General features: G+C 40.9%; 1 protein-coding gene across 12 annotated transcripts in view; it reads right to left on the reverse strand.

The window, feature by feature from the left end:
* SGCD (sarcoglycan delta) overlaps positions 1-26,616 on the reverse strand; it is a 525,277-nt gene that overhangs the window by 49,220 nt on the left and 449,441 nt on the right. For all 12 annotated transcript variants that reach the window (XM_061343981.1, XM_061343980.1, XM_061343988.1 and 9 more), the window contains 2 exons: positions 24,137-24,238; positions 1,815-1,902 (listed from right to left, as the gene is read on the reverse strand). In XM_061343981.1, the coding sequence (XP_061199965.1) occupies positions 1,815-1,902; positions 24,137-24,238 (190 nt within the window). The remainder of the gene's footprint in view (positions 1-1,814; positions 1,903-24,136; positions 24,239-26,616) is intronic.

Consider the following 26,616-nt stretch of genomic DNA (forward strand, 5'->3'; position numbering starts at 1 on the left):
GGACTTGAATGGTATCAGTGTCATGCACGGTCCAATTTAAAAGAAACCAAACCAAACCCCACCACAGAAGCAAATGTTTTTCTTTTAGACCATTTGAACCAACTGCAGGCCAAGATGAATGGCAGCCTCCATGTTTCATAAAGTTTTTAGATCAGTTAAACTTTCCTTCATTGCTCTTATTTCAATTCCGCTGCCTCTCCTGCAGGCTGCTGTGCACCGCAGTGCTGGAGAGCCTCTGGCAATCCGTTTTGTTGGGGAGCCTGATAAACATCAGCTGCCTGAATACCAATTCTGTGGAGATCTGCAGCTCAAAGGCTGCAAAGAGCAGACCCCTTGGTTACAGACTTAGGCTGAACTTTGGAAAAGTCACCACCTAACAGCCCTGTGCAACTCAGTCCAAGCCACAGACTCCCTGGAATATGGTACTGTGCAAGGCAGGGGACCAGCTTTGCATTAGCTTTGGCCATCTTCATGTCTGATTTCTCATTTCTCAAAAGACAAGAGAAATAATACCTGAAAGCCAGTGTTTTCTCATAGGCAGTTTCAAACGCCACCTATACACAGCATTTTGCTGCACAGGTCATCTGTATTGGTATCAGGGCACACATGGTCATACATGGTTCACACTACAGAAATGTGAGGCTATGCTGAGATCCCTGGAAACACTTAAGAACTCTTGCAGCCATTCTGAGAAAATCCAGTACTTTAAGTTTGATTTCCATCTTGCTAATTAACTGCCTCCCTACTCATCACTGCAGCATGCACTACACGGGACCACATCTTTGCTTTGCTCTGAAATCAAAGCTGCTGCTGAACGCAGAAATGAGCTCAATAAACAGAGCACCACGTGGAGAGACATCACTGACCACATCCTCGCAAGCTCTCACTACATGGAGGTGCTTAAGTAACCAAATACCCTCTGGAAAATACATGGAGAACAAACAAACTGAACATGTTCATTCTGAAAGTGAGAATCAGGGACCTTGGGGTTGAATTTATTTCCTTCCTCCAGGCAATTTTCACACGCGCTGCTTAAATCACTGCTTACTGAAGCTGCATATTTAATTATTTAATACTGTGACTAGAGGCCAAGATGTTATATAAGCAAACCAAACAACCCAGTCTCATGTACAAACAACATGTTTATGGATTACTGGCTCTGCCACACAGCAACACTTCTCCCTGCCCCCAGAAAAATCTCAATATATAAATATCGATCCTATACCGTGTACATAATATATATTACAATATATATAATGCATTAGGCTCTTCCAACCCAAATTACATGTGCATTCATTCAAAGGTTGCTGTGCACTGAGGATTTAGGAGACACTCATTTTCCCATCAAACACACTCACACTTGAGAGCATGAGAGCATCCTTCAGCAGCAGAAGGGCACAGAGAGCTCTGAACTGCAAAGTATCCCAGCCCAGCCACAGTTAATCTGCAAAATTCCCAAGATCTTTGGCAAGTTAAAAGTATCTCAGGAAAACCCTGTGCCTGTTACAACAGAAATGTCAGCTTGCAGATATTCTCCTTGACCCTGAAGTCTTACAAGTAACCTTTCTGTCTCTACATTGGCTTTCAAATGAAAACAGTGGTCTGCTTCATTATCAGAAAGCATCAGCCAGCTGCCTCTCCACCACAGCTTTCATGTATCCAGCTTTGTTTCTACAAAGTGGAGTGAAGTTTTCATTGGTACTTCATGAGACACCTCGCTCTCCTCCTGCGCACTGCCTAAAGCCAGCACAGCATCCCACAACACACCCACTTTCATCCCTCAGTTTTTCCACACAGCTTCTCCCCCTCCTTACCTGTTACGAGGCGAGTAAGGACTTTAGTCTTCTCATTGAGGATGTTCACTGTCACATTTCTGGCAGACTGGAAGTACAGTGGGTTGCCCTGGAACAAGAGCATGAGAGTAAGCACATGAGATGGGGATTGCTGCCTGAGACCAGCCAGCTTGAGCTTGAACCTGATGCTGCAGAGCTGCTGTTAATGGCCCCAACATTGGGTGTGTGGTTTAGGTGCAGGCCACTCTGAATTAATTCTTATTGTCCAGGATAAAATCACAGTCCACACATCTGTTTGGCCCAGATAAAGTCCCAGAGACTAGCCTTATTTTAGGGATGGTTGGCTTTGACAGTATAAGCCAACCAACCGGCTATTTTGAAACATGCAGGTGATATGGGACCTGACCTAAGCTTCCCAAAGGTCATGGTGTTTTTGGAGGCTGGCTGGATGCAGCAGTGAATTTAGAGTCAAATCTGCAATATTACACACAGCTTCAGGTGACCGTGGTGACTGTAGTGTCTACCACATGGCTATGTGACTGAGCCATGCCCAAGGGCTGTGAACAAGAAAACCTTATTAACATGTAAAAAGTGCCTTTGATCTCAAAGCACTTATAAACCATGCAGCATGTACCACCACCAGATTCCAGACTGGGATGCCACCTTGTGACCAGACCCATCCCACCAGCTCAGGAGATACACAAGACATGAAGTATTCCCCACTCTCAACTTGACCACACAGAATTCTATTTAGTTTTCATTTTTATGCTTTAAATATACCTCTGAGAGAAGAGCTAGCGCAGATGTTAACACACTAAGAAGCCATACAACTACCTGGCAGCACTCACCTCAGGTACTTCTCCCACAGAGTGAAGCCAAAGAAAACCCACAGAGAAAACCATCTGGCTCCTCCTGTGTGAAAACACATCCAAGACTCCCAGGAACTCGTGTTTTCCACCAGTCCACCCAGCTGGTTTCTCAGGGGCTATTAACCACCTACCAGCACAGGGTGATCCCAACTTAAATCAGCCAAAAATCTAATGTGCAAGGTGGAAATTCACTGCTGATATCTCTTAATAATGTCTAGAGCAGGCAGCTGATTAAATTCATCAACTGACTAAGCCGTAGGACTGGCAGAGGGGATAAACTAGTGAAAAAATCAGCAAGAAGTTGAACATTTTATGTCCATGTGCTGCTTCTACCAAAGTCTTTTTTCCAGTGTTTTGAAATCTTATCATTAGGAATGAATAATCAGGATGGTGACAGAGGATCATGTAGGTCAGACATGCTCTCCTTGACACCTGAATTTATAAGTATCATAACGAATATTTGCATAGATTTTTCTGGATCGTGGCAGAAGGATTAGGTTGTCTGCATATAAAACACAACAGGATCACAGGAATGCACTCATGGAAGCCCTGGGGTGGACTGGAGCTTCAAGGAACACTTCTAGTGGTAAGTAAACTATTCCCAGCAGTGCTTGTAGAAAACAAACCTCAAAAAACTCAAACAGAACCAGCCCCATATGTGACCAAATATTCACAACAGTCACATTTGCTGCCTTAACTATTCGTGCTGCATGCACCCATGGGATCAGCCCTTCAGCAAAAAAGGGGGGAATGGGATTTATTTGATCAATTATAACAAGCATTATGGCTACATTCAGACTATTTACAACTAAATAAAAATAACAAAAAGAAAGAATTCTACTTAATAATTCCCAGATCTTGGATGAGTTTCAGAAGCTTTTAGTGTCTCTGTCTTCTCATACACTAAATGAGGACAAATCATCCTTATATACCTTTGTGATATGTTTGACAGCTTAAATAATACAGGATATGAAATTGAAATATGATTAATAACTAAGGAGCAGGGGTAATGACTCGTAATGATTTTGCTCTTTTTTATTCATTTTTATTTGTGATCTTTTAGAATGTAGAAATTCATGTTGGTTACTATTTCATGGTTAACAGCACAGAAAAACGATGGCTCCACTTGAATACCCACTTGCTCTGATATTAATTCTCCACAGCCCTGATCAGGGACCTAATTTGAACACCTCAGTGATAGCAGTTTACTGCTACATTTTCATCTCGCAATTACAGATGAAGGATATTTTTAAAGGCAGACAGCTATAATCTGCACAATCTATCATAGGTGAGATCATAACCACTATAAACATGTCATATGAAGCACAGAAAGGCCATCATTTTGACTTGCAGTGTTTGACTTTTGTTTATGAAGTTATGCAAAGAGCTAGAGTGTTTTGAAAAGTCCAAATTCAGCTAGGAATCATTCAATCCCCATGGCTTTGAAACCCTGTTACTGATCTGCTACCCGGAGATTGCGCTACAGAAGCACTAAAAGATAAGCCAAGTAGTTAATATAAAAAGAGTCACAGGAAAAGTTGCTGCTATCCACCTACGAAAGACTTAAAGTACATAATCAGACCTTGAAATGCTTATCCCAGCACAGTCATCTCATTCACTGATTCAGAGCTCAGATTCATACAGCCTTCAAAAACCTGAATTTCCCTAATGGAAAAGTTATGTTTTTATTGGTCTGCAGGGAAGGAACATTTCAAGCACTTAATGCAATGCCAGCTCTCATTTCCATAATTCTTCTTCCATTAAGAAATGAAAAAGAGCTGAAAAAGCCATCCTCTTTTACTGAAAATTCTGCAGCTTTTCTGCCCGTCATCTTCTGTTTACAAAGATAACAACAAGACATTTCTTATACATTGAACATTAAAAAATATTTCCTCTGTGCAACCTCAGTGATGCTGCCAGCTTCCTTCAATCACACAGGAAAAAATAATTATAGCATTAAAAAATTCTTAAAATACTTAGGAATTATAACTGAAACGACAAAACCTTCCACTTTCATGCTGTCATGACACAAATTAAATATGCTGATGCACATAAGTGGAAATCTAGATCAATACGGCATCATCACCAAAATAAAAATGCTTATGGAGTGAAGTAATATTTTCATAAACTGTCATAACACTTGATAGACCTAGAGTTAGAATGCAATAAATAAGTACATCTGACTCTAATTATAACACTGTAAGTATGAGACACATCACATTTCTGAAGTCTAACATGCAACAATCCATTCCTAAATCTTTCAAATAAGTAACATTAAAGGAATAAATGTATTTTACTCTTGGAATTGATGCAAAGAAAATCAAAGTGAAGAAAACTGGATTAAACATTCTTCTGAGTGCAGAAAAGTAGGGAAAATAACCGCTTTCTCTGTGTACCTGTTTCTCTCCAAAAGGTTTACCCATGTTCTTCAGAAAAGTACATTTGAGATAAAATGTATCTAATCTCTCTGATCACACTACAACCCAGGGGATTTCACTGCCTGCATGGTATCTGACATACTGAGAAATCTCGTTCTCTGTCATTTGTTCTTTCTCTCATCACAAACATGACAACAAGGTTTCCCCCATGCTTCTCAAGACTAAATGCTGCTGCCAACCCACACACTGCCCCAACTTGCTGTTTATGCCCACACTCAGCTGTTAGGACTTCAACCTCTTGATAAGAACCCTCTGTTAACTGTGTTGCGTTAGAAGAATCCCAGTTGCCTTCCATTTTAGCCACCCCATTACACTGCACTGAACTACAGCCTTTAACTTGCGCAACTCTGCAGATTAAATCAGTGGTCACCTTCCTTGCAACACTATTTATTGTTATTGTTCCTTTCCAGTGGTTCCTTTGATAATGTGGCTGAAGAAACCGAGGTAGAGACTTCAATGGGAGTAGGATGCATTTTATTTTTTCCCTTCTGCATTTTTTCCCTTCTGTTTTCCTCTTTGCTTCTGATCTCTTTCAAATATCTCCCTTGCAGGACACCAATGGAGGATCCCATCCTGCTCTGGGCTGCAGCTCTACTTCTAGGGGCAGGTGAGGCTGGGATCTTTTATGGACTCTATGGGCTGGTTACGTACTTCCAGCCCACCATGAATCTCCTATTCATCTCTGCAGGAAATCCTACATAGTAAATACATAATTCTGACTCTTCCTCCAGCCTCTCATTAACTAATGGCTTAACAATACAAATTATAGACACACAGAATTTGCCACAGATACTCAATGTATTAAAACATGCTGCAGCAAAAGAAGGTCCAAAGTGCAAAATCATGTCAAAACAGTATAGCTTGTTTCCTGACTAAGCAGTGAGGTATCCAGTCAAACACAGAACACTTCACAAAAGGTATTGGCTGATTTTTTGCTAGGTTAAACACATGGCAAAACAAGCCCTAACAGCTCACTAGCTGCTTCCTTTGGCTGGCTTTGGAAGAGACGCTAAAAACTCAGAGACCAAACCAGAAAAAGCACTTTGATTGACAACCTTAATTTGCAGCTGGAGCAATCCCAAATGCTGTGCTTAAGGAAATTCAATACTTTAACAGATGTCTTTAGACTGTTTTAGGGAATTATTAAAAAGTATTTGGAAATCCTTTTAGACTTTAAAAGGCAATTTTAAAATAATGCATCACAGTCGGTGTGTTTGTAATTCAGATGGTCAAACGGAGCTTGATTTGATCCTGTGGATTCAAGCACTTCACACAGTAAGTGCAAGTAAAGCTTGTGGAAATAATGGAAATGGTGAATTTCCTGCAGGCTTGACAAAGTAATGGCAAAAACTAACATATTAAAGCTTATACTTTAATATTTCCAGGGTGGCAAGAAGTAGTCCATGGAAAAGCCACTGAGAGCACCATTTTCCTGCTCAACTGTACTTTTTGAGGACATTAGAGAAAGCAAAACTGCTCTCTAACAGCTGGGCTGTCGGAGGGCACTTGGCTTTTTAACCCTTGCTCTGTCAGTTTTGGTCAGTTGACACAGATGTGCTTAGATTACTATCCCTGACCCCGTTTTGCATGTTCCCATATGAACTTGCTCATGGGGACTGGAGCATCTCTCTTTTGAGGAAAGGCTGAGAGAGCTAAGTTTCTTTAGCCTGGAAAAGAGATGACAGAGAGTTGAGCTTATCAACACGTACAGATACCTTAACGGCGAGTGTGCAATTTTTCCCCCCGCTCCTGCCTTGAGAACAGAAACTCCTTTGGGGAGCGTCTCATGCTTGAGGATCTCGGAGCTGCCCCCATAAAACAGAGAGGAACAATTCAATAAAATAAGTCAGAATGGGTAACCAAGGAACTGGCACTGCTGTGAATCACGGCAAAGCTCACCAGGACACTGTACGGGCACTGCGCACCTATGGAGAAGCAAACAGATGAAACACTGGACAGCATCTGTCTCTGGCTGTGAAGCAGACAAAGTTGGGACTATCTAGTGAACAGCGTATCTAAGATCCCACCTGGAAGACCAGCCCTGGCCTTCATCTGTGCCAACAGAACATCTAGATTGCATGCTAAACTTGCAAGCCAGCCCTTACTGTTTCTAAAGTAAACCCTGTAAGCTCTTCCTCCTCCTCTTTCTAATCTAGCTCACCACAGCAAAAATAGGATTTTGCACAGAAGCCTTCTAGCACCAAAAATGTTAATCATGTAGCTAAATCCCTAGGTGTTAGATTGAAAACATCCCTTAGTATGATTTGAACTTACTTTTTGTTGTTTAATCACTGAATCTCTTTTGATCTTGATTTTGTCCTTCAGTGTAATATAATGTTAATGCAACTAAATTCTTTTTCAGTAAAACTTCTGATTTGACAATATCAACTTTTCACAGAATGAAAGCAAACCATACATGGAATTGGCAACAAACAGATTAAAACAAATGCTACAAAGTGCCCCTGAAAGTGCTATATTTGTGCCTAAAAATGATCACTTTTAGGAAGAAGGTAATAGGTCCAGTGAAGAGATAACAAAATGCAGTCCACATCCTCTTCTTCCAGGAAACAAACTATTCAAAAAAGTAATGAGCCCAGATCACGTAACCTGGATCAGTAACAGAGCTGATGCAGCCCTGACCTTCAACTGACACTTAGAGACATCGGAACAGTATCATGAGCTAACTTCATGTGCTGTGTTCCAACGATACACTTTACATTGCCATGAAGCTCGGAAAAAACTGTGGTCCTAGCCAATGTGACGTATTTTAATGGCATAGACAGTGCACATGTTGGAGTTTCAATTATTGGAGTTTTACATCCAATATATTGTACTAGATTATAAATGGCCATGCCAATACTCCCACCCCCCCCCAGCATTTCTTGAAGTTAATTTTAATAACAATAGAAACAAAAGGTAAACTTCCCACTGCTACATTAAAGAAGTTGCATCTCTGACTCTTTAAAGTGCAAAGAAGGCAGGTCTGTGATGTGAGATCTATATGACTGGGTTCTGCTGTTGGATAGCTAGCCAAGGGGGTCTGTAGCCTTTAAAGGGATTTATTTCTGGCAATCTGTGAGTTTCTCTCTTTAGAAGAATACCTGTAATAATCTCATGAACACAGTGCTTTGAGAGAGTGGCAGCATCTACAAGGTGCCTCATCAGCTGCTTTGCAGCTGAAATTCTTCTGAAAATTAAATTACACCATGTCTGCTGACATCACAAACACCACCAAAAAGACTTCCAAGACATTACATCTGCCTCGACTTCTCTGCTCTTTTCTTTCTTACTTCATTGACTTCTGTGGAAAACCACAGATGACTTGAAAGTGACAGACATACACATAAAAATAAAATGCAATTGCACACATTGGAGTTTTATTCAGTATGCATGGGGGTAGGAAAACTGGATTTGTAATGTCTGAAGGCTGCTGCACATTCACAAAACTTTTTGTATTGATAGAACTGAACTGAGCATTATTGGCTTTGGAAAAAATCTGATGCATTAAAGCATGCTCAGCACCAGGAGTCCTCTGGCAAGACACTCTCAGAAAAAAACAGCTGAAAAACAGCTGAAATGAAGAAAACAGCACAACTTGTAAAATACTTCTGAAAACACTCCAAGCACTTCACTGCACTCAGAGTTCACCCACAGATGTTATACTGGAGTTGGTTAAATGTGTGCTGATGATTAACCTTGCATCACTGGGGAATGGCTCTCCCAAACTAAGAAGGACTCAAGGAAATGTAATGCTCTTAAACAAGAGAACAGCAGTCCTAGGTTTTCAGCACGTTGATCACTACGACCAGTAAAAATCAACCAAGTATTCAATAACCTCTTCAATTTACTTGACTTCTCCTGCAGAAATGCCAAACAGCAGTTGCTGCTCAATGGCAGCTTGCACTGATCTGATCCTTGGCTATAGAAGGTGTTGTAGCAGCGGGACTATGGATTTGTGCTGAGTTATAGCCTATTTTTTGCCTCGGGCTATCCTAGTTATGGTCAGGCTCCAGTGGTGACAGATCTCCTGCTGAAGAGAACACACCGTAGAAAGGCACAGGATGGTAGGGGAGAGGGAGAGAACAGAAGAGAGCTCTGCTGGGGTTTAAAATATTCTAAATCATCCAATATATAGCTACTCCACTGCTCGTAACTTTTACTCCAGACAAGTGTGCAGACCCCTGTTCATGTGTTTTCATTTTTATGGCCTTTCTGGTATACCTCCTGCCTGCCTTAAACATCTTTTAAAACTGCTGGTAAATCATACCTCACTATCTATAAAACCCACTTGAAGACAATATTAAGATTATACATAGCTAGTAATTTCCGAGCTACCTTCTCATACTACCAACATTACTTGGACCATAGCACAACCAGATACATTTAGAAGCTAGGTTAGTTAGTGAGGTCAATACACATTTAAGAGTACATATGGATAATTCTTAAGAAAGCCACAATAACGTTTTCCAAAACTGAACGCAGCAAAGACATTTGGGCTCTACAATGCTCACAGAACCTTTTAGGCATTCTGTTACTGCACTGCATAATGCCAAGTTATATATCCAGATATTTTTCTCCAAGAAGGCTAATAACATAGCTATCTCTGAACATCACATTGAAATTATAGCTTTCCTTTGCTGCATGTCATGGATCGCTTACTCCTTGTATTAGATTATAAATGGCCATGCCAACTTATGTACAGCACAAGACACAGGCAAGATCCTAGCAGAGGCCCCTGGTGTTACAGAAATTCAGTTGCTGCTAATAAGAAGGAGGGAAAACATTTCCATCTGTTTGGATCAGGAAAAAGAATTCATGTCTCTGATTCATCTGCATCCATATGCTGATATGTAGACAATACTTACGGATGCATAGACACATTGCTAGGTAGCCAGCAATAGAAACCAAATCAATCACAGATCACAGCATGTGATTTGCCTAATTATGAGTAATACCTCACATTTTTTATCTACGCAAAAAGCACTTTGTGAATGAGCAGATGGCATTGCTATGGGATGGCACCATCCTCGACAGTTGCAGATGCAGAGCATTTACACAGCACTCTGAAAAAATGACACAACACAAGCTGCTTCCTGGGAAAAAGATTCAAATTGAACAAGTGTCACCAAACAAAATACGTGTATTTATTGATGTTCTGAACTTATCTGATCCAGCCTCTCTCCTAAAATCAAATACATAGGCGCAGGACAGGGAGTGATGCTATCTAGACATCATTAAAGTCTCTTAGATAGAACTGCCACGTGAGCTGCCTAGCACAGAAGCAGAGATGCAGACCCAACCCGCAAACAATTTAAATCCACACAAGCAGAATCAATAGGAAGAAGCCCTGCAGAGAAAGCAATTAGACTGCAAAAGCAACTATATTACAGCACGGTTACGGCTGAGAGGCAGGATGCAGAAGTTCATCCTCACTTCTGTGATTACCCAGTGGAGTTCTTTCCAATGCATCTGGCCTGTGAAATGACAAGGTTCAGCCTGGACATGTTCCTGCAATCAAAGTGTTTCGGTTCCTGGGCTTCTACTGCAATTATAAGACTCTTTTTTATGAGACCTGTCCTTCAGGTTTTGTGTGCTCCATAGGCAAATGAGGGTCTGTGCATCAGGAAGCAGGTTTGAAGGACTCAGTGTGCTCTCCTTTTCAATAGCTTCATGGGAATAATCATCTCATTTCCTGGATGTGCAATTATTTATTCATTGGAGACTGTGCACTTGCCACTGCACAAGACACAAAGAATAATTATTTGACTATTCCTGGTGATAGAAAATTCAGGTTTTCTATTCAAATTCTTGCCTTTATTTCTGGTTTGTCTGCATACTTTTTTTTCCTGAGCTGCTGTAAGCACACACACTGGCGTGACAGGTTTGGAGCAGATATAAAATGATTGATGAAAACCATATTTTGGCCTTGTTATGGGAATATTTATTGGAGAAATACACTCGGTTAACTCTGTAGGGGCATATCTGGGAAAATAGGAAGGACAGAAAAGAAAGGCTGGGCCCACAATTGTACCTCTGATACCAAAGTAATTTGATCTGCTTTAACCATGATACAGGGTTATGGAGTCACAGAAACATTTGCACAAAGTGGTTTTGAATTGCTTTCATCTAACTACTTTGTTTCTTCTGCTGAAATGATCAATACTCGGCTTTAAGAAGGATGCTCTGCTGGTCTACAGGACTAGAGAGAGGCATCCCCGCAGGAATAAACACAGGGACCAAATTCTGACCTGCAGTGCCGTAACAGTTCTTAAGTGAGTTAGTGTCAGACAGGAGCTGTCTCAGAGAGGAAGAACTGCAAAACTCCATCCATCTCTGAGAGGCTAAACATCTAACAGCCAAGGAGCTAGTACACTTGAAAAGGTAAAATGACAGATGCAGCTAAGAATGTGACATGAAATTGGATTGATCTGGATGAAAGATACTAAATCGTGCTGGACATTGCTACACCAAAGACACGTACCTACAGAGGTAACATGACAGCAAAGGGCTGACCAGTGGGACAATTGTAAAAGTAGGAGTAGGGTGCTCTGTGTTGGGATTTGTATCTTGTGGCTGCCATTCAACAGACACTCTTGAGTATGTGCTTCAGGGTGAAGAGAGGAGGGAACACCACAGGGTATTGCCATGGTACAAGCTGATGAGCAAAAAAATACATCCCTAATCAATATCACTGGGGAGCTGGGGAGGGGCATTTTAAGAGATGCCAGGCTCACAGAAAAAGCAGCAGATGCTTTTTTCCATGCCTGGAAGCAGACAGGAATGTTGTTTTGGGAAATGGTGAGCAATGGCAAAAGCAGCTGAAGAGATTAGCATGTGTGAAGGTAAAACAGAGCACAGGAAGGCATAGAAAAGCCAAGGACCCTGACTGCAATTTGGGCAACCACCAGGGTGGCTCAGCCTGCTTGCTTCCACTTTTAAACAGAAGCATTTGCCTCCTGATGTTTTTATTCCTGAAGTTCTTTCAGAACTCTGGAGGAAGAAGCCTGATCAGTGAAGATGCCTGACCAGTGGTTCCTATCAGGAAAGGGCACAGGAAGGGTCCTGCCTGTGTGTTCCTGTTCTACTTCAGCTAAGCTTCTCAGAATGCTGCATAATAGATAATGTTGCAGAAAGAAACAAAAAGCCTGCTGCTCTCACAACTGTGTACCAACATCAAGGTTCATCATTTATAAATAACTGCTGGGATCTCAAGGAAACATACATAGCAAAAGTCAGTTTGCACTAGGAGCTGGGGATTTCAAGAGGTAGCAGAACACAAGTGAAATATTTTGGCTTGAAGCAACAGCAAACATGCAGTAGAAGGTGCTTCTCAAGCCATCAGCATTGCATTACATATGTGCCATTGCCCTCTGTGACCTTTACTTCATTTACACAGTGAAGGATGTTCTGCAAAAACCTGGAGGACACAGGCTCTGAACACTCCACCCCAGGAAGCATCAGAGGAAACGTGTTCAAGTTCATCCCATCAACCCATTGTCTTTCAGCCACGGCTCTTTGGAAATCAAGTCACTAAATCAGCTCAGGGTGGTCACTTACTCTTGACCTTTTACAGCAATTGCTGTGCGCTTGGATTATAGATTATTTGGCCATTCACTGTGCAGCTTCACAGGTGTGTACAACACAACTGAATTTGCTTAAAGGGAGAGATTAACTGCTTGAAGGTGATGAACACCTATGCCCACTTTGTACTTCTAATCTGCAGCGTATACCTAGGAAAATCATGACTTTAAGAAAAATAATGAGTCATTCATACTCTTACAGATCAACCTAATCAAAACAAAGGCAAGAGCTTTTGGCTAAGGAGCTGAAAGCCTTGCTGCAGAGATATGCTTTTTCTGTCAGACAAATGACCTCTCTTTTCCCTTCAATCAACCTGACTGCTGTAATTTTGCTTACTTCTCTGCTTTTAAATATTGATGTCTTACAAAGCTTCTCATTGGAAAAAACGCATCTTACTCTATGCTGCCTTGTCAGCTCACATCAAAGACGAAGGCTCAGCTTGCATTAGTACTTGGAAGAGAAGACTTTCCAGGCACTGTGAACAGTGACTCAGTCAACAAGCTTCTCTCCAAGCCACCAATTCATGATGCCATGAGCAGTATTTTGCAGCTGCTGCTGGTTTCTTAGCAGAGAAGCAAACTCAGATGTTAACCACTTTTATTCATTAAATGGCCCATTAAATCCATCCCTTGTCTAAATCGAGAGAGACAATGGAATGGTATATTGTTTTGCTCAAGAACTAGAAGCAGGTCATCAAGCTGTAGCTGGAAAGAAAGAGTAAGAAACATAGATCATAAAAGCAATTTCCTAGCAATTGCTTAGTTTTAGACTAGAAATTAAGAATCCAGCAAAGTATCCTGCACCGAGAAAACAGGCAAATCTTGGCATGCATTTACTCACCATTTTCATAAAGAGACAGTGATTTGGAGATAAAATTTTAGTATTGCCATAGTTGAAATAAACTTTAAATAAGATCTTCCCTTGTAGACTATAAAGAAGAACTTTCCAAAGGAAGATGTGTGTCTATCCTTGGAAGGACTGTTTCTGGGGGAAGCTGGATGGCAGCAGAACTATACAGCTGATGTTATCTGAGGAACCTGAGTGATGAGAAAGCAAAAGCTACGGATGCCTCAGCTCCACTTTTACTCAGGGAAAATTTAATGTTTAAAAGTGAGGAATCTCTTGCTATCATATGTAAGGATGACAAACAAGGATCATGCCCTGATGGACAAACAAGGAAGAAATACTGTGAGCTGAAACACCTTGAGTTTTCTTTCTGTTGCATAGGTTACTGCCTTTCAGAGAGAAATGAGAAGCAGACTCCCTGCTAGCACTTTGTACAACCCGTCTTAGAAAATTTTAAGGCCAGACTGGAAGCAAACCTAGAAAGTTCACTGGACTTTGGATTACAGTAAATCAAGAGGAAATCAACAGATCTGTAACATTCTATACAGAAAACCTGCCATAAAAAATGAAAAAAGAAACAAACAAAAAAGGGCACCATGGAAACCGCTCTCCTTCAGCCTCAAGGACAACTTCTTACTGTATTAGCTTTTGTTTGAAAATATCTGCCAGCTTTATCTCCAGACTCCTTTACACCTGGGCCATGGGATCTACGAAAATGAACATGCACATAGGCACAGGATCCCTCATACCAATCTTAAGCTGCTGTAGGAGCAAACAAGCAAGCTGGTTTGCTCACCTTCATCCCTATCTCCTGTCCCACACTATCTATCTATTGACAACATAAAACCTTTTACAGCAAAGGACAGTCTCTGTCCCCATGTTTGTACAGAAACCAGCATCATGGATGCCTGCCAGTGGCTTTGCTCCACCACACACATGCAGTATATGTAGAAATCATAGGGCATGATCCAGCAAAGAACACAACATACGCCCAACTCTATGCATGTGAATAGCCTTACTGACGTCAATGAAATTACTTATGCTTGTAAATTATGCACATAATTAAGTATCTGGTTGGACTGAAGCCTAAATCAGTGATTCACTGACAGTCAGAATGCCTACCTGTGTGACTACATATATAGCCACTTTTATCACACACATATGGCAGTGTCCTGCACTCCAACACTCTGCCAGTAAGGCTGGAGTAGGACTCTCCCTTCCTGAAAGATGCTGGTGTACACGGGAGCAGATGACCAGGCACTGCCTCAGACAAACAGAAATCAAAAATAGAGATGTTCCAACCAGGCAGATGTTAACAGCCAAAGAAATCACATTTTTCCTTTCAAAAGCAGCAAGTCACTTTTCTAAAGACTCTCAACCAATTTGCCCTAAAAGAACAGCAGCAAATTGAGAGTTGTTCTTGTTTTTCCCTGTGTTCTTTCTCCAAATCCAATATCTGTCATTTAAAAACTGAACAATCAGAGAAACTCTTATTACTAGCATTGCAGCTGCTAAATGAAACATGGAAGGTCTGTCTTTCCTTTCCTGTTGCAAATCAAAGAACGCACAAACTGAACTGTCTGTAAAACCAACTGTGTGTGCCTACACTTCCTAATGACAGCACAGCTTGCCTTATAAAATACATAACTGTTGCTGAAATAGTTCTGATCAACTGAAGAGCTGCAGAAGTGTTTGCTGCCCTATGGTAAGAAGACATGAAGACCTGTTCTTGAGGCTTCTTTGAAACAGCAGAAAAACATTCTTTTTCTTTATAATTGGATCTTGTTATTTGTCTTTTAGTGTTTCCTTTGTCTATTTGTCTCTATGTTCTCTCTATCCATACTGTAAGAAGTTTTATTTCTTTTTCATTTTAGTATTAAGAAGTTGGTTTTGTATTTCAGCCTCTCCAAAGCAGCCAGAGTCCCGACTGTCAGCAGTGATGTCTAGACACAGTAAATCCTTAAACTCAAGGCCTTTGCCCTTGAGAGAGAAATGGAGCAGTATACGACTGCACACATTTTTCCCTGGGCAGTTTCCGGTGCTTTGTGAGGCTTACTTCTCTCTGAGGCTACAGCTTGTTAAGATGAAATTTGGATCAAGTTTTGACTTGAGAATTCAAGGCTACTCTACGAGTATGTTCGATCCCATAGGCTGGGTTGGGTCAGCTGTAGTCAAGTACCAGCAGAGCTTCTCTTTTAACCTGTCCAGCAACAGTGAGCAACAGAAATCCCATGATCCATCAGCTGACTGATGTGTCCCCCAATAAGCCCCCTGTGCTTTTTGTTTTAAATATAAGTAAAATAAGTAAATATAGTAAAACAAGTACATAAACATAAAATAAACATAGTAAAATAAGGTGATGTAGAGCTCCTGAAGGTTAAGAAGCCTGTAAGAGTACTCACCTCATAGCAGCCTTCCAGTATCTGAAGGGGGCCTACAGGGATGCTGAGGAGGGACTCTTCATTAGGGACTGTAGTGATAGGACAAGGGGTAATGGGTTAAAACTTAAACAGGGGAAGTTTAGATTGGAAATAAGGAATAAATTCTTTCCTGTTAGGGTGGTGAGGCACTGGAATGGGTTGCCCAGGGAAGTTGTGAATGCTCCATCCCTGGCAGTGTTCAAGGCCAGGTTGGACGAAGCCTTGGGTGATATGGTTCAGAGCGAGGTGTCCCTGCCCATGGCAGGGGGTTTGGAACTCGATGATCTTAAGGTCCTTTCCAACCCTAACTATTCTATGATTCTATGATTCTATGAAGAGTACTGAGAAGCCACAATAAATGGCTGATTAGGAAAAACAAGACTCACAGCAGCTTCCCAATTAATTCATAGAGGTAACATTCAAATTCAAGACGCCAAACCAAACAGACGCTAGGAGAGTGGTGCATATCCAAGGAAGGCAAGAAATTACCTGCCAAATTCATTCAGCTAAGCAATTTTTAATTTCAACTTTAAAATCAATAATCCCACATCTTTTCTTTTTCCTCTTGGGGGAATAAATTAAATCAAATGTTTATTCTATTCTTTTAGCTTCTAGTGCCCGCACTCCTGTCTCAAGGCTCATGACTCAGTTGAAAACATGATGCTGGCTGATTATGCTGCAACATTAACATGGAAACACAGCCCCACTACAAAACTCAGCCCCACTGTCCTCCTCTTCCCAGCTGAAATGCAGGAGTTTCTGGGATCATGGTAAAAATGCAATGCAAAAGCTTAGAGACCACAGAGCACCCAGGCTTAGCCCAGCGGCTCACTTTGAGCTATGATGCACATCACTTGTCTTTATGACCACAGAGTCCAGCTGCAAATGTTTAAAACTAAGGAGACAGGAATTGGATCAGAACAGCAAAACAAACACATGATGTGAACGGCTCCCCTCTCCTCACACAACCAGCTCAAGCAGAGAAATTTCACCTGTCAAAGGGAAAAAGCCAAACACACTGGGAGACCATTTGGGAAATTCCCCATCTCCTTTATGTTTAGCTTCAGAGCTGTTAACTATTCCGCATGAATTCCATGGCCCAAACTCCCTTCCTAGAAGGTGAAAACCAGTGACTGTGAGGTGCTTATTCAGCTTAGGGGTTCAGGCACTTCTGCAATGACCCTATCGTGTTTCCGGGACACAGAATCCCCACTGATGTTAGGGTACATACACACTGTTCCCGGAGTTATTTCAGAGGTGTACCCATGATGAAAATATAGACAAAAGCTGAGGTAGGTAGCCCACTTGGCACAGCTGATTGACTTTAATAGGTGTTGATTACATTGCTCATATTGCATGAAATTAAAAAGCTTACAAATGTTATGAGCCATTACCCTTCCATTTAAGAGAGCTTATGACAAGTTAGCAACATTTAATGAAACCCTTTTCAAAATGCCATAGGCAGAGCCTCCACAAGATTTTGCTTTGAAATGCAACTTGTAGAGTTATTTCAAAGTTTGTTTACTTCAGAGCTCCCTCTCTTGCTCTTCTTTGGGATACTGGGATTTTGCAGCTGGTGGGATACTTCAGCTCCCTGTTGTGCTCTCTGTGCAAGCCACATAACACCTGATCATTAGATAAACAAAGGGGAATAAACAAAGCAAGATTTAATTCTGGTGTTATTGGAAGTACCCCTTCAGCCAGCCTAAAAAAAACCTCCTTCAAAACTCAAAGCTGAGAGATTTCAGTTTTACTATGAAAGTAAAGGGAAATGTTTTCATAGTTGCTGTAAAATTTACTTAAACTTCCACCTTTTCAGCACACTGGAAATATCACAGAGCCACTAACTGCCTCTGAAGTGCTGGGGCAACCAAGGTGCAGTCTGAAGTAGGCTTTCTGGATTTTATTGCTTAAGAATGAAATTTATTAAGAGGAGAGCATATCAGTTTTATAAATCCCGCTGGATCCTCACAGCCTACTGCCATATGCGGACTCAAATCTGCTTTGGATGGTGATGGCAACACCATCCCTGCATCAGGTGAGGAGGCTTCTGCCAAAATGATGCCTTTTGCAACTTGCTCAGCTGCTTCTGTTTGTTTTTTACTGTTTCTCCCGCTGACTGCCAGCTCTCCTCTCTGTTGATAGCTGTCAGGCAAGCAGGACTCAAACTGACCAAACCGAGAGAGACATTTATAGCAAAAGCACACTGGCATAGAATCTAACAAGGTTATCTGGAGCAGTGCCACAGCGAATGCTTAACAAGCCCTATAGGGAGAATAAGAGCTTGCCAGGCACAGCTGCAAGAAGCTTGCAGCAACCTTGTTCTTCTTTTTTCCTTTAATTATCAGGGATTTTAAACAATATTTTAACATCTGCTGCCAAAACTCAACCAAGGAGCAGCAAGCTATGAAGATGCGCTTAGAGGAAGCAACATGCTTTAGAAGTTGACGTCAGGTAGTATGAGTTTTTTCTACACAAAGCTGCAATGCACCTGAACTGCCCCAGAGGCCGATCCCAGGGGACCAACATCTCGAAGAGCTGCCAGGAGCTCTTACAGGCTTGTCTGTATCGTGCAAAACAAGAAGATTCCTCTCTTCTTTGGAGAATTGATCACTGAGGGAATAGTTAAACACTGGGAGAAGTAATGGCCAAAGAGGTGGTGGGGGTGTGTAGGGACTACTAAGTGACAGCAGTACTGTGAGACAAGCTTCATTTCCACCATGTGATAGTTTCAGTGAACATGCTGAAATCCTGAGGCACTTTGCTAGACCAAATCATCAGGAACTAATTCTATATCCTTTTATTGCTCTGTAAATTCTGACAAAGGAAGAAAACGAGTTATTCTGTCTCCTTCCTCAAAAATATAGCAGCCTTTTTTCATGCTATCTAACTAAGCCTTTACTGAAAGCTGGATTTCTACTACACGGTTTGAGCATCATACAAAGTTGCAATTATCTTGCCATTTACATTGTCTTTCCTCATGGGTTAATGTAGCCTTTTAATCCAAATTGGTATGTTGTATTTCTTACAAATATGTATTTATGGCCATGGGCAGGTATGCCTCATTGTGGGCACATGTCACTGTTTAATCCAAGTACATGGTTTATTGTTTTTCAGTGAATTTTTAGCTCTGAGGCAGGTAGACCTGCAAACAATACAAAAGAATACGTCCATTATGGAACTGCTTCTGTGCTTTAAAATTATACCACTCTTCTTCCAGATCCGAGACAAGTACATTGGCAAAATAATTATTTATCACTCTTAAAAGCTTCCTTTCAGATTTTTATCATTCAAATAATGGCTGGGAAAATACAGATGAGTATATTTTATGCACTTGCTTTTATGCTGATGAGAACTTACTAAACCCCTAAAGGGAACAGCAGTTACCAGCCCTAATTCACAACTGATTTTTTTTAGTCCAAACCCTGAATTTTTTAGGCCAAACAGATGCCCTTGCATCTGCCACTTGCATGTAGCCACTAGTTATTTCATACAGCTTCCAATGAGACCATTCCAACACTGAACGAGGAGGCTGCTCTCAGTTAGGCACTCGCTGGCACAGTGAGTAGGATATGGACTTCTAACATAACCCCAATAAAATAAAGTTAATAATAATAATAATAATTACACTGTACTTTGCTTCAGGCTTTTTTGGGGGGGTGTATAGGAGTCTTGTTTTAAATTCTTTTTTCAGTTGATGAAAAATAATGGGAAGCAAACTTTCAACATGAAACCAGCAAAATACAATGAGATCTCTTTTAAAAGACACTTAAAACCACCTCCAAATCTGTTCAGTGAATTTTGCCATCACTTATACCTGTGCAGCAACAGAATAGCTTGGAGCTCCCCCAGACAGCAGAGGACAGATAAGAAGGTTGGTGCCCACGTTTCCATCTGTGTTTCCAGACCCACCCATCCATATGAGAGTCTTCAAGAGCTGAATGGCAGGACCCCAGTCGAGAGCTTTATACTGTAAAAAATCTTTGCCAGGCAAATTCATACTCTTGTCTTTAAAATGATTCAGGGTAAGAAAATTGAAACCCAGGTGCAAACATTTGCAAACTAAGGTTTATTTTTTCTTTCTATGTACTTGAAGTGAACATTGAAAGGGCAAAAGCATACTAATCCTATCATGACAATGTCTTTCTCTGCTTTCTAAAGCTGAGATTATCATCTCATTGGCTGTCACACAGCTCCTGAGAGAATTCACTTGATTTTCCTGTATAATCACAGCACAGGATTTTATTTCTGTTGTTACTGGAATGGAAAATGCACATAGCCTGTTCTCTCTCTTGCCCCTTTTAAGTTACTTAGAGACCTGGATGTCACAAGCTTTAGAACACTTCAATTGCACTAAGACAGCTAAATCTGTGCTCACTGTAAGTTTCAAGCAACCTGCTTGTTATCAGCTCTTCTCAACAAAGGCAGGAAAGTTTCCAGCTTTATATCTCTACTCAAATTCAGGCAATGAAGATCGAAGACCACAAAACTGGTGCCATTGCTTTCCAGCACATAAAATTAACAATTCGTGCTGCTGCGTACAACTTTCAGTCAAAGTTTGTCTGATTTATAAGCAAACAGATGGTTCATATAGTAGTCCACAATAAATTACAACAGTTAGAAAGACAGCTAAATTTTGAGAGTGACAGTGCAGCTGAGCTACAGATGGGTTTATAGATGACCCTTCCAATTTTTAATAATCTCCATAATTCATCTGCAAGTAAAGAAATGTGAGAATTCTTAATGCACCTTCTTGACTAAGTAAAAATCACTTTTATTTACACAGGCAACCTTTCATGGTCCAGTTAACTACTTAATTAAAGGCAGCAAGATGTTCATGTTCCATGCAAGTGGCATAGAAAATATTATTTAGTGTGCAGTATGTTCAGCTGTGAGTTTAAAATGCTCTGAACACTCCTGGAAAAGGGAATGCACCTATCTCATTTATTTAAAACTAAACTACAAGGGTGCAAACAGTGCTACCACAGTAACTATTCATTAATCTCAAGATAAACTTAACCTCATGCAGTAACAAGGTTAGGTTCATTTGAAATCTCTGATGCTTAGAGACAGGCTCCCAATCCAGGATGCACTACAAAACCAGTATTACTGAGCCAGGACTAGGATGGGGAAACAACAAGAACAGAGACCCTCGTTACATGAAGAGAGAGGGATTTAGAGGGTCACTCTTGAATGGGTAAGGGAAAACGAAAGCAAGTCTGGGCAGTGTCATCCCTGAGAAATGAGGCAGCAGTGGTGCAGAAAGAAAGCAGCTGGAAGTAGTTTTAAGAAGCCAGTTCATGCTTGTGGTTTTAACAACCATTTCTCCAGCACAGGTCTGAACAACATCAGTCCAGTCCCTCTGCTAACATTTTTGAAGGGACTCCCCAGAAGATGTCTTTGTTGGGTCATCATCAATTGCATGCCATAGTACGACAGATTCAGTTCTTCTTGGTGTAATTTCCCTTGCAATGAGTTACCTTCCAAAAGGAGCACAGCTGCAAGCAACTAGTCTATCCAGAAGGTGATGAAGGGAGCAGTGCCTCATTAAGGCACCCAGTCTCTTGGGATGATCTGAGGACTTTTCCTCCTCTCTAAACCTTGGTCTTCCTGCCAAATTAATTTGGGGGCGGGGGGGGGAAGCAAAAAGCAAAAAGCATCCTCTTTTAACTGGAAAATCCAAATCTTTAAACCAGAAGGCACAGCTGCTAGGAAAGCAAGTGTGTGATTTTAATTACCACCTTCCCGGGACTTAAGAGATGCAGCAGAGAAGAAGAGGCACCACTGACAAATTCAGGCTTTCAAGAATTATCACAATTCATGTTTTGGAGATATTTTGGCAGGGATTGCCCAGCTCTGCCTGCAGCAGAGCAGCATGGGGACCAGCACTGAGACACGAGTGGGAAAACCCACCACATGAAGGTCATGGGAAAACATTCACACTTAAAGCAATTCTTCCCATGCCATTTCCATGCAGCACAAACACCCCTTCATCTACTACACAGAATTATAGTGAAATTCTATTTGTTGGGGTTGTCTGTGAAAGTTTTCTATAAATACCCAGCATCTGAAGGTCTTTATATAAAACTGTTTTCTACTACCATGCACAACTCTTCAGTTGTTTAATTAAACAGGTGAAAAATACTTTATGTCAGCTTATTTCTGGGATGCTCTTTATTTTACCGGTATTTGTCATCTTGTTTCTGTTACACTTTGCATATTTAAAGCCGCATTACACACCTGTGGAAACCCAGAGAGGATTACTATGGAATTAGTATAGATGTTCATCTGTTACCGAGTGCTGAGTTTGGCACTCTATTTCAGCAATATTCATCAAGTTAGGAGCCGCTAGCATGCTTTCCTCCAAGAGAATACTGCCTTATGCTACAGTTCTTTGCAAAAACAAAACATTGATTATTTAATAATATTTATAAATATTCCATAACTATCAACCTTTGATTCACTGCAACCCTTGCATTTGCTTACATGAGCAAGGGAATTTGCTTACAAGCAAATTCACACACAGCACAAGAAAGCAGAAGTTGATTGAAATCAACAGAATTGCCCCTGTTCCTCCCCATCCCTGACAGAAACTCCATTACTGTGAGCATCCTGAAAGCCAGCACAGGCTATGCCAGTTTAACTCCACTGAGAAGTCAGAGAAACTATACATATAGTTTATGTAAATATATAGTTAATATAGCATCTACTGAAGCCAGGAGGGATGCTCCAACTCACTAGCCTGTAGATCAGACCTTCTGTCTTGCAGCAAGATCCCTCTCTGACTAGCAGCAAAAATAAACCTGAAGGAGGGATAAAGGAAGGAACACACAGGCCTCACCATACATTTCTTGTTCCTTGCACTCATTAAACTGTCAGTGGTGTGGAAACCATGAAATGGTTTCCTAATCTCAAGATGGGGACACCTTTTGGCCCCCTGGCCATTTTAAAATGTAGATTAATATTATAAAATAAAGCAGCAAACTCCCCAGTAGCAAGAAGTAGCTCTCAGTTCTCTTACTAATCAAATATTATTTCAAGCAAGCTAACTAGAGAAAAAGAAACTTATGTATCAGTTTGTCAGTGTATTTATCAAACTGAGTGCTGCACCCTTCCCACACATTTTACATTACAGTCTATGGCATGCACGGTTCTGCACTTCTGTTTTAATTCAGGGATGAAAATGCTAATAGATATGAACGTTTTCTTAGCAACTTTTCTTCCTAAATAATTATCCATGTTCAAATCAATTCCTAGCTATCTTACAGAGGTTACAACCTTCAATAATTAAATTGGATATTCTATTGGCTGTTGTGTTGATTACGCTACAAGTTCCAATTTCTACAAGAGCACTGAAATGCTGAGATAAAGGGATGTTAACTTTATTTAATTAGCTATCTGCCGTTGTTATCAAAGTGGAAGGTTGGCATCTGACTCAAATTAACACTCTGGATCAGGAAACAAGACAGACAACATCTTCTGAGAAGGATCCTGGACGCTCTCTGTAATTGTTTCAGTTATTTTAAAGCTGCTCAGGACAAACAGGATTGCATTTGAAAGAGCAAAAGTCACTGACAGTCAGTGAAGTGCTCCTATGAAAATGTTATTTCAATCACACTTGGGTTCTTTCTCATTTTCAGTTGTTAACATCCTTGCCACTTCTGTCAAGCAGTCTCTCTTCTAACAGCACTGAATTTTAACTGCACATAATTTTAAAACTCAAAATGAAATAGAAATAGGACTGAGCACGTAATACAGGTTTCTTGTGCCTGCTAACAACAGATCAGGTCCTTGTGCCAAGGCATCAACTCTGCTCCCTGCAGAAAAGGAGTAACTAGTTAACCAACTGCCTGCCATCCCTCTACCTCAGAAACATTAGGTCTCTCACTTGAGGGTTGTTTGTCATTTATCTTGAAAGGAGACAAAAGGACAATCTGAAACCTCAGTGGTGCTGGAAGCATTTTAAGCGTGGCTTGCACAAACTAAACCCACATATATCAACTTTGCAATGCCCAGAGGATATAGTATCCAGATGGAGTCCTCAAAGGACACTCACAGTCTCACTCCCCAAATTACATTCGTATAGAGTGGCCTAAGGAATTTATCCAATAAACACACCACTTTGACACTTCATGGTTTCTTACAGTTCGTGCTACAGAAATGTGCTTATTCCTTCCCCAACAACTTACTGGTCTTGACCGGATTTCTTTGGCGTAGAGAGGTTTCAAGAATTCTGAATCTCCTTCAAGCTTTAGACCTTTTTCTGTGATTCTCAGGTTCCCCATTCCATCCTAAAACATAGAAAAGAGAAACAAAACAACCCCATTAATTACAATTACTAGGATCACCAGGCTGCTAACAGCTGATTTATATTTTTTTCCCCATAGCATGTAAAAGTACTGGCGGGCACTACAGAATGCAATTACTTGTGTTATCCTTTTAGTTCTGCTTCTGTGAAAGAGTATTCTATTCAGAACAATCTCTAATGCCCCCCAGTAAATGAAAGATGTTCTTTTAAGCTACTCGTCTCTACCCAAAGAGATGCAGTGATGCTCTGTATTAACAGGAAACTGTTGACTGTAATATTCACTGGCTAACTGTATATTAATATAACTTCACATTCATAGCAAAACCATATAAAGGCTATGTGATTAATTCTACTGAATTCCATATAGAGAATATGTGATTAATTTCACTGAACTGACAATATAGGGTTTGGCTATGTAGGAGCACTGCAATAAAATGTGGGTGAGAACTTAACCCCAGTTATTTGGGGAAACCTCTGCAATGCATGGACTTTTTGGTGGGATCAGCCCTTAGAGCAAAATAATGTGGAAACCTGTTGATTAGTTTCAAGTCTCACAGTCTTTCCTACAATTTTGACACTGTTAAGATGCTACACGGCTTCACTGGAATATATATTTATGCAAATATTTGCTGTGGGAGAAGCAATGGTACTACAGGAATATCTTTCCAAGAGACTGCTCTCCTGTGTTGGGCTAACTCCTGACTTTTTTCTCCTGCAATGATCAGCTCAGGACTGGAACCCTTGCTCTGCTCTTGCACAGCTGAAGCACTTCCCAGCAACCTGAGCCTCTATAGGAGGTTTGGGCCTCCTAAGTCATTACCATGCCCTTCGAGCAACCACTGCAAAGTCCATTGGCCAGGCATTAAGTAACTGGTCTACTATGTGTTTCTGTCCTCTCCTCATCTGGATTTCATAGTTACAGCTATCAGTCCTCACCCTCTCCTCAGTCTCCACCACTCCCTTCACCTCCATGGCAAAAATCTTCTTGTCAAATGGTATCAAGGGTTGCCTGCAGACCTCCAGCATATGAGCTTAAATAGTCTCTTTTCTTTAGAAATTGCTTAGTTATGTGTGTCCAACATGTAATGAAACACTCGACAAACCATAATAGCAAACACAATACATGTCAAAATTAAGTACGAGTTTCTCATATCGTTTTTATGCAATAAGACAGGTATGTGGATACACTGGCACAGAGCAGAATTGGACCAAACTGTATTTCACCTTTAACTTGTGAAAGTCATAGCTTTTACAAAGATGAGGGATTTGGTTTCATGTAGGCCACAATTGCTTAGAAATGGGTGTATGTTAAGAAACATGGTGTGGGTGTGGAATTGCACAGGTAAAAGTATAATCAAAACCACATCAAATTCAAGGTATTATTTCTAAGATTCAGGGTGATTGCCAAAGTCTGCCAGGATTGAGGTAACTTGGGCTTTTTTCTGATAAGAAGATGGTCTGAAGAATACTTTTGAGCATAAATTTGACTGACATCACTGGGATTTGAGACTGATGTTAGCAAAAGCTACGTCTCCACATGTATAAATTAAGATCGAGAAATGAACAAGAATTGGGTAGGCAAGAACTGCTATGACAATCCTCAAACATATCCCTTAAGGAATCTTTCCATGCCCCTCCTTCACCTCCCCCATTTCTCCAGGCTACAGAAGCAGGATGATGCTATATGATGCCTCAAGGACTCCACAATAAGGCAGGATACAATAATCACAAAACCTACATCAGCTGGAGCTCAGCATGGGGAGGACATTGCAAGGAGGGACACGCACATCAATACTTCCAGGTAACACGATTCATATTACAGTAAGAGAGACATTGAAACCAAGAGTCACATAGGCTACAGGATGGCAAATGTGGTAATTTGGAGGAATTACTGATTTGTAAATATGGACATGCCCTACAGACTCTACGGCATCTCATCATGCAATTTAGGGACTCACTGAGAAGGACTGGGCTGCCTTCTTAAGTGCTGGTAGGCAAGTCCTTAAACACTGAAGTTCCAGTCAGAAGAGCTAACTCATAATTGTTTGAGGGATTTTAGAGCAAAGGGATATGCACTTGGGTAGAAGATCAAGAGAGGACCAGGAAAATCAAGGAAAACTGCATGCATTGGATAAATGTTTTCTAATGCAGCTGCAAAAAATAAAACACATCCGTCTACTTCCTCCCAAGGCATGTGCACCTCCAGCACTGGAAGAAGAAACACTGTCACCGAAGGTGAATGGCTAACCCAAACAGATCTGCATGGACTACTGCCAAAAGGCATGATTTGGAGGGATAAAAATCAAAGACATAGCCTGTCTCAGCAATGACACTGGTCACTTGCCAGAGGTTCTCCTGTTT

Source organism: Neopsephotus bourkii, unplaced genomic scaffold (assembly GCF_033783945.1).
Source record: "Neopsephotus bourkii isolate Nb327-2 ecotype Australia unplaced genomic scaffold, CSIRO-AGI_Nbou_v1 NB_1846, whole genome shotgun sequence".
NCBI lineage: Eukaryota > Metazoa > Chordata > Aves > Psittaciformes > Psittacidae > Neopsephotus > Neopsephotus bourkii.